Source organism: Corylus avellana, chromosome ca4 (assembly GCF_901000735.1).
Source record: "Corylus avellana chromosome ca4, CavTom2PMs-1.0".
NCBI lineage: Eukaryota > Viridiplantae > Streptophyta > Magnoliopsida > Fagales > Betulaceae > Corylus > Corylus avellana.
In genome coordinates, this window is record NC_081544.1 from 36710715 (window position 1) to 36719055 (window position 8341).

At 37.8% G+C, this 8341-nt stretch overlaps 2 protein-coding genes across 2 annotated transcripts in view; one reads left to right on the top strand and one right to left on the bottom strand.

The window, feature by feature from the left end:
• Nucleotides 1–934: 934 nt before the first annotated feature.
• On the top strand, nucleotides 935–3444 carry LOC132179052 (xyloglucan endotransglucosylase protein 34). Its single transcript, XM_059591672.1, has 5 exons — nucleotides 935–1035; nucleotides 1154–1347; nucleotides 1494–1594; nucleotides 1847–2040; nucleotides 2697–3444. Exons 2-5 carry the CDS (start codon nucleotides 1158–1160, stop codon nucleotides 3094–3096), a joined length of 885 nt encoding a protein of 294 aa, XP_059447655.1. The 5' UTR covers nucleotides 935–1035; nucleotides 1154–1157; the 3' UTR covers nucleotides 3097–3444.
• A 2184-nt stretch (nucleotides 3445–5628) lies between these two features.
• LOC132178499 (glyceraldehyde-3-phosphate dehydrogenase A, chloroplastic-like) overlaps nucleotides 5629–8341 on the bottom strand; it is a 3109-nt gene continuing 396 nt past the window's right edge. The window contains exons 2-5 of the mRNA XM_059590927.1: nucleotides 8086–8215; nucleotides 7103–7407; nucleotides 6747–6991; nucleotides 5629–6290 (exon numbers count right to left, since the gene is read on the bottom strand). Coding sequence (XP_059446910.1) covers nucleotides 5788–6290; nucleotides 6747–6991; nucleotides 7103–7407; nucleotides 8086–8215 — 1183 coding nt within the window. The 3' untranslated portion in view covers nucleotides 5629–5787. The remainder of the gene's footprint in view (nucleotides 6291–6746; nucleotides 6992–7102; nucleotides 7408–8085; nucleotides 8216–8341) is intronic.

Genomic DNA, 8341 nt, shown 5'->3' on the forward strand with positions numbered 1-8341 from the left:
TTGCTTGTTGCAACTAAATGGAGCATCAAAATCTTGCAGCTAAATTAGAAAAAAGTAGGAACCAAATTTAACGGATACAATTTTTTAGAAAATTTTATTTAACCCACTCTAATATATGCTAAATGTTTTATAACATGTTTGAGTTTATAAAAAACCAATATTTTTGAGTTCTTAGGTAATAAATAACAACTAAAAATGTTAAAAAAAATATATGTGCATTATTCGAAGGGATTGATTAGAGTGAATTTGAAGAAAAGGAGCAAAAAGACCAACTAAATCCATACTCATAAATTAACGTAACAGATGGAGAAAGCTTGGAAATTAACGGAAAGAAAAATAGCAATCACCGTGACTGATGCACCCAATTGTATCTGTATGACTGTATGTAGTCAAATACTAACATAAGAACCAATAGATAAGCAATCAATTACAAGAGTGACAGGGAAAAGAATTTGTAAGCAAATTGTGGTGGCACGGTGAAAACTGAAAACTCCTCGATTGGCCGAACACCAATGAGTGGATGGGTGAAGGCAAAATAAGCAAAACGGCCCAGGTTCGTTGCTAAGAAATGCGGGGAGGCAAATGGCAATAGCCAATAGCCAATAGGTACTGATGTCCGCATTGTTGTCTTTGATTTTTTAGTAATTAATTTACCACTCCAAGCGAAGCGAAAGGTCCCAAAAGGAAAACGGTAAATAGTAGAAAGTAGAAGGTAGAAAGTAGAAACTACTCACTGCATCACTGCAAAGTGGAAACCCTCGTCCCAGACTCCCAATCACACACAGTCACGCGCGCACGCAACCGCCATGGGACGGACGGACATTGTCACATAGCTGTATTACCACTACTATTATTTTAGGCTGGAATAACAATAATAATAATAATAATATTTTCCATAAGTTGGTAATCTTCCACGAGGGTGTCCTTAAAAACATAGGTAAAAATAAAATCAGACCCTATAAAAAAGAGCTCCCCCCCTCCTTTCCCTCACCGCATACATCCTCACAGATCTCTCTCTCCCTTTCTTTCTGTCGGGTAATGCTCTGGAAGACTACACAGTCTAAGTCCATTGTTCCTTTCTTTTGTCGTTAGAAACCTCTCAGTGTGCTTATTTGTTCTAACAAAATAAGCCCTTTTTTTTTTTGTTATGTAGAAAAATGGCTTCCTATGTGTGGACTCTGATACTGGGTTTCCTATTCATCATCGTCCCCGGCACCATGGGAGCTGCTCCGAGGAAGCCTGTAGATGTGCCATTTGGTAGAAATTATATGCCCACTTGGGCTTTTGATCACATTAAGTACTTCAATGGAGGCTCCGACATTCAGCTCCACCTCGACAAATACACAGGTAAAAATAGCTATAGAACAAGTATTCTTCGTATCGCCAATAGACCGATGCCATTGTTTCAGATTTAAATGCTCGTACTAGTTTCATCTTGGTTATTTTTAATTATTTTCTCCTCCTCCTCCATCTTTGTGTTCGATTCTGAAAAGGTACTGGTTTCCAGTCCAAGGGTTCTTACTTGTTCGGTCACTTCAGTATGCAAATAAAGATGGTTCCTGGGGATTCTGCTGGAACCGTCACTGCCTTCTATGTGAGTTGCCCAACTTTTCCACGCACTTTTATCATCATATTACTAGTCTTGTACAATCTTTAACTCTTTTTCCCAAAAGAAACAAGGAAGAAAGTCATTTGGTTGAGAAAACAGAATACTTGTGGCAACCCATTAATCGATCAGGATATATATAAAGCAGAGATTTCTATTCATTTTGGGCTTTTCTTCTTCCTGTTAGTATATCTCCTTAATTTTAAAAAAAGAGTGTTAATCTTATATTTATGTCGCCAGCTATCATCTCAAAACTCGGAGCATGATGAAATAGACTTTGAGTTCTTGGGGAACAGAACTGGGCAGCCTTACATTTTACAGACAAATGTCTTCACAGGAGGGAAAGGGGACAGAGAACAGAGGATTTATCTTTGGTTCGACCCAACCCAAGCCTACCACTCCTACTCTGTTCTCTGGAATCTGTATCAGATAGTGTAAGTTCCTTTTTTTCTTTCCTTCTTTCTTCCTCTCTTTATTTAGTTTAGATCTTAGTATTCGGATAGCAAAATGGAAAATAAATAATGTGCAATTCCAAATTTTTTAAGTGCTCAACTTGTGTGGGAAGTGGTGACTATATCTCTTGGACATGATCAGATAATCATTTTTGTTCTTGTTCTTTAGATGAGATTTCATTTTATAGGCAATCTTCCATTATTTTTCATCTTTGTGGTTGTCGAAGGATTAGTAACATAATTTTTATTGATCTTATCTTACCTTTTAATTTCCTGGAAGACGAGAGAAAACCCCAAAAGGCCCCATCCTAAAAGAGAAAAGAAAAAACTTTTTTTAAAGTAGAACTCCCTATCAACATCCGATCTTCGGCCGCAATCACGGGAGACATCCCGCGGATTTGTGAACAGAGTATTCTCCGACAAAATAAGAACATAAAAATGGAACGGGCGATGGGGGGTATCATTATTATTATTGTCAACTTCGGTCAGAGGAAAGAGGACAGGTTACGTGGGGCGTTCTTTTCAACGAGTGATGCCGACAAATTTTTCAAAATCAACCGTTGGTGCTTTTTTTCAAAAACTAGACAGAACATTGGGGATTGGGAAGTGACGTGGAAAAATTGTTTTATGTTTGTCAGATTCTTTGTGGACGACGTACCGATAAGGGTGTTCAAGAACTGCAAAGATTTGGGGGTGAGATTCCCATTTAACCAACCCATGAAGATCTACTCTAGCCTATGGAACGCGGATGACTGGGCCACTAGGGGTGGGCTTGAGAAGACCGACTGGTCCAAGGCCCCCTTTATTGCTACCTACAGGGGCTTCCACACCGACGGTTGTGAGGCCTCAGTCGAGGCCAAGTTCTGTGCAACCCAAGGGAAGAGATGGTGGGATCAGAAGGAGTTCCAAGATCTTGACTCGTATCAGTACAGACGCCTCCAGTGGGTCCGCACCAAATACACCATCTACAACTACTGCACTGATAGAGTCAGATATCCTACTCTGTCGCCCGAGTGCAAGCGAGACAGAGACATATGAAGAAGAAGATGACGACGACGATGATGATGATGATGATGAATCTTTACTATTATTTATTTATTTGAGAAGAGATTCTATATATGTTTAGAGGCCTTTGAGCGTGAATTATGGGGATTTCTGTCGTTCATTTTTTTCCATCATGTTCCACTGGCTTTCTAATTTTTAAGTTGTCGTAAAATCCATGGTGTGGAAGTGGATGCAATATTATCCAGTTGCATGTGGACTCATTCCTTCGGAGTTGGGAGTCCTATTTAGTTATTTGTACTTGTGAACCTATTATAATATATATAGTTGTATCATGGCTATATTATTATATATAATGTCTGTCTTTGGTAAAGATTTGCACTTTGTGCCGCATTCACATGCTTTGACCGATTTAGATTAATCACCCTGTCGTGATGCAATTATAGATGGGGAGAGTTTCCACGTGCAATCCAATTGTCCAGAGATGCCCAACTATGTGCTTTGCCTCCGTTTACGTGTATGAATGAGGATGCAAATTGTAATTTATCGGGACAGTTCCCTTCCTCGCATCTACCAAATTTGGTTATTTCGAGCCTTCAAAATGGTCACTACGTACTCTTGTTAAAGGCATCTGATGGTTTTGAGAATGACGAGTAGAAGAAATAAAAAGACTAGTTTTTGTTCTTTTTTGCGAGGCATCTCATGTGGGATATTTATAGATTCTAGACTACTCTTACTATTGCTTTCACATCTTCCTAGAATGTGGAGTACAATTTACATCCTCAGTATAATATATATAATTTCCAATGTTCAGAAAATACAATGGACTTGTCCATTAGCATCTACAATGAGACATGCATGGCTAAATTCTATAACTTCAACATCAAAATGCATTATTTTTTAACACTCCTTCTTAGTGTTGAAAAAAAAAATAAAAAAATCTCCGAGCATGCTTTGTAGTATCAAGACCCTTTTGTTTCTTTCCAAATATTCTGTATTCTTTCCTATTATTCTCTAAGCATCTTTGTATGTATATATAGATACTAATAGTCAATGAGGAATAAGCTTTTCGGTCAAATTTATTAGGGTATTAGAGTAAAGATTTTGAGTTTGACTATTGTCTCCATCATTTACATACATTTCAATTAAAATAGTTCACGTGTTGTTGGGTCCCACATATGAAAGAGAATATTAAAGTATTAATTAAATGATTATTTTAAAACTTATTTCAATTATCTCAATTTTTTTAGATAAATAATGATTTGACAAATGAAACTTTTCCTTTGGAAAAATATTTTTATATGGCCTAAACTTATACCTCCTATACATTTACATTGCGACGGTCAAGCAACACTGTCATGAGCATATAACCATATTTATAATGACGAATCTAGCTAGGCATGTTGGCATAAGACATAGTTATGTAGGACAATTACGTAATTGCATTAATTGATTTTGGGAGGTCTAGTTTAAATTTAGCAGATTCATTAACTAAAGGGATTGCAAGGAATTTGATGTAGAAAACATCGAAGGGATGAGATTAAAGCCTTTAGGGAATGTTCACCAATATTGAAAACTCAACTCTCAACACTTTGAATATCAAGATTTTGAATTCAATGAGTTGAACTACATTATATGTTGTGATCACAAGCACCATAAATTAAATTAGTATGTCCAGAGGTTAAGGTGCTTGGTATTTGTATTGTAACCGTGGATGTTGTGTAGTATCCACCTAATAGGCTTATATTATGCTTATGTTGAAGTGTATTGATTATATTGACACTTGTAATATGTCTACTTATATGAGTGTTGGAGGTGGTGCTACCTGAAACTAAGTTATAGACTAAAAGTTCAATGTATATGTGGGCTTTTAAAACTACCTAAAGAGAAGAAAACATGATTGCAAGATAGTTGGTTCAGAGTTTGTCTACCTACCATGCCATCCTCGTTACCTTCATTATTTTGAAGGGGGATCCATATATAGATTATTAGAGTGTATTCAAAATTAATGTAAGTATGGTTTCAATTTAGAAAGTTTTTATAATGAAAAGGGTTTAAATGTTTAGAAAGAAGAGAGTCGCATATGAAAAAAATGAGAACGAAAGGTAGGCATTTACGAGTAATTCTATAAGTTCTTTTTGTGTCCATACAAGATTGATGAGACTCTTAAAATCATTCAATAATGATTAATGACAAGTCCAATGGTGATTTACTAATGACAACTTACACCTAAGCCGGCATATATTCTAGTAAGGTGCAAAGCACCGGTTGCGTGTGCGTGTGTATGGCTGTAATTTAGGTGCTTTTGTTTGTGATTATTATTAAGTTTTGCTATTTTGTAGAAACAAAACTTTAATATCTTTGGTAGAACAGAAAATCTGTGCTTTTATTTCTTGTAAAACGCAATTAAACATCAAAAAGTGTTTGTGGAGGCGTATTTGCTATAACTCGGTACATATATACGAATTGATGAGAATAAATGCAAAGCAAATAACGACTTAAGGATTAAGCGAGAGTGAGGAACATTTATTTTTGTGTTTAAGTTTATGCACAAACACACTTTTCTGATTAATGTTTTGTAATAAATTCAACTCGAACTCGAACTCATCAAAAAAGAAAAGAGGTTCACATGATCTGATTACATATGGTTGAAATCAGAAATCTACAAGAAAAACTGGGAAGGAAGTTGATTAACAGCAGGCTAGGGATAAGGGAATTGAAGATCGATCACTTCCAGTTGTTGGCAACAATGTCTGCAAGATCAACGACCCTCTGTGAATAACCCCACTCATTGTCATACCAAGCAATAACCTTTACCATGTCATCTCCCATGACCATAGTTAGTGAAGAGTCAACAGTTGAGGAAACATCAGAGCACCGAAAGTCCACTGAGACAAGAGGCTCGTCGCACACAGATAGAATACCCTTGAGTTCCTTTTCAGCAGTGTCTCTGAAGGCTGCGTTTACCTCTTCTGCAAAGGTCTTCTTTGACACTTGAACAACAAGGTCCACAACTGAGACATTAGGCGTGGGCACACGGAGGGCAATGCCATTCAGCTTCCCTTTGAGACTAGGAAGAACAAGGGCCACAGCTTTTGCAGCACCTGTGGAAGTTGGGACTATGTTGAGAGCTGCAGCCCGTGCACGACGAAGGTCACGGTGGCTTGCATCAAGAAGCCTTTGGTCTCCAGTGTAGGAATGGGTGGTCGTCATGGTACCCTTGATGATGCCTAACATATATATATATATATATATAAGATATTATCCACGTTATATATGGACATGCCATTAAACCAATCGAGAAGATATATGAAGGCGATTGTGCTGAAATTGACAAACTTTTTACTTCTATCACCAATTGGTACGTAATTAAGGATATTACATTACAGATTCATTAGACTTTATAGTTAGAAAATCAACTTATTTTCTATCAAATTTGTAGGCCGAAATAAATTGTAGGGAAGGTTTTTTTTTTTTTTTTGTGAAGCATTGAAATTGTTTTTAACGTACAGAGCAAAAGGTTTAATTAGGAAGGAATGCCAGAGCAAGATCATGGAACACCAAGGGAGAAGCAACCTATACGCTTTTGAACATTTAATATTATTGCAAGGAAGCGTCTGCAGGCATAATGGTTACAAAAATTAGGAAGGCAAGATGCAGAGAAGAGAAAGGAAGGAAGCAATTACCAAATTTCTGGTCGAGGACCTTGACAAAGGGGGCGAGGCAATTGGTGGTACAAGAGGCATTGCTGATGATGGGCTCGGCCGGGTTGTAAGAGTCAGCATTAACACCGACCACGTAAGTGGGGATATCTCCTTTCCCAGGAGCAGTGATGAGCACCTTCTTGGCCCCTGCCTGTATGTGCTTTCCAGCACCTTCCCTGTCCACAAACACTCCCGTTCCTTCTATCACCAGGTCTATCTCCAATTCTCTGAGCAAACCATCCATTTTGGTTACGTTCAGAGTTTTATTTTTATTTTTTTATTTAAAAACAAAAGAAAAAAAAGAAGAAAAAAAAAGAAAAAAGAATTAATGACATTACTTCCAGGGGAGGTTGACTGGGTTGCGGTCGGAGACGACCTTGATGACCTTTCCATCAACGGAGATGCCATTATCACCGACGGGCTTGACGTCAGCGTCGAAGATGCCGAGGGTTGAGTCGTACTTGAGAAGATGGGAAGCCTGCTTGATACCCCCTGTGTCGTTGATGGCAATGATATCCAGCGGGGAGTCCTTCCTGCCATGCCAACACCTCAAAAAGTTCCTTCCGATTCTCCCAAACCCATTGATCGCCACCTTCAGCTTTGCCTCTACCACTCCCCTCCTGTAACCCCCGTTTCCGCCGACCTATATACAACATTAATAAAGCTGATCAATAGTACTCAATATGTGCCAAGTTGATAATTAAATCCAATTAATTTTGGCCTAGAGCCTAGAGCCTAGAGCCTAGACGTGATTCAGTTGGGTACATGTATGTATGTATGTATTACATAACATTGAGGCATATCAATTAATTGAAAAATAATGTATAATATTCGAATATATATGTACATATATATACCACAACAAATTTACCTATATATGATCATGAGATCCGACATGACACCAAGTTTCATATTGCCTAAATCATTTATCCGAAACCACATTTTCTGTTGCTTAATTACCACCAGAGGTTGATCCAGAGAGAGTGAAAACGAACGACGGAAGTTGGTCAAATCATTCATAGTGAGCTGGGACCAAAGCATCCAAGTGGTTGTCCAAATGATCATTACTAGCTAGCTAGTGTTTACTATCGGTGGTGAAAATCAGCTCATCAAACTTATAATGATTCCTCTGAGTTTTCAGGTTAGCATTGGCTGATCAGGCCCAAGAGGCCAGCACTGATATAGCTAGCTCATTCCGATTCTGATTATTTTTTACTTGTGTAAGCAAGAATTTCAAACCATATATTCATGTTGTACGTGTCTTTAGTCCTACACACACATATATAATATAAGGACGCCTGAGAGGGAAATTCAGACTCACAGCTGAGGTCTGGAAGGCAATGACAGAGAGAAAGTCTTCGGAGGTTTTTCGAGCAAAGGGAAGAGAAGCTGCCGAGCTGCGAAGGCCAGCGAATTCGGAGAGCCCCTGATTGTTGACCTGAATACAGGAGCTAATTAATTGTGGAAGAAGAAGAAGAGCAATTGTAAGAGACAAGAACACACACATATATATATATATATATATATATATATATATATATATATATATATATAGTTGCTTGCTGAAGAAGATGAAT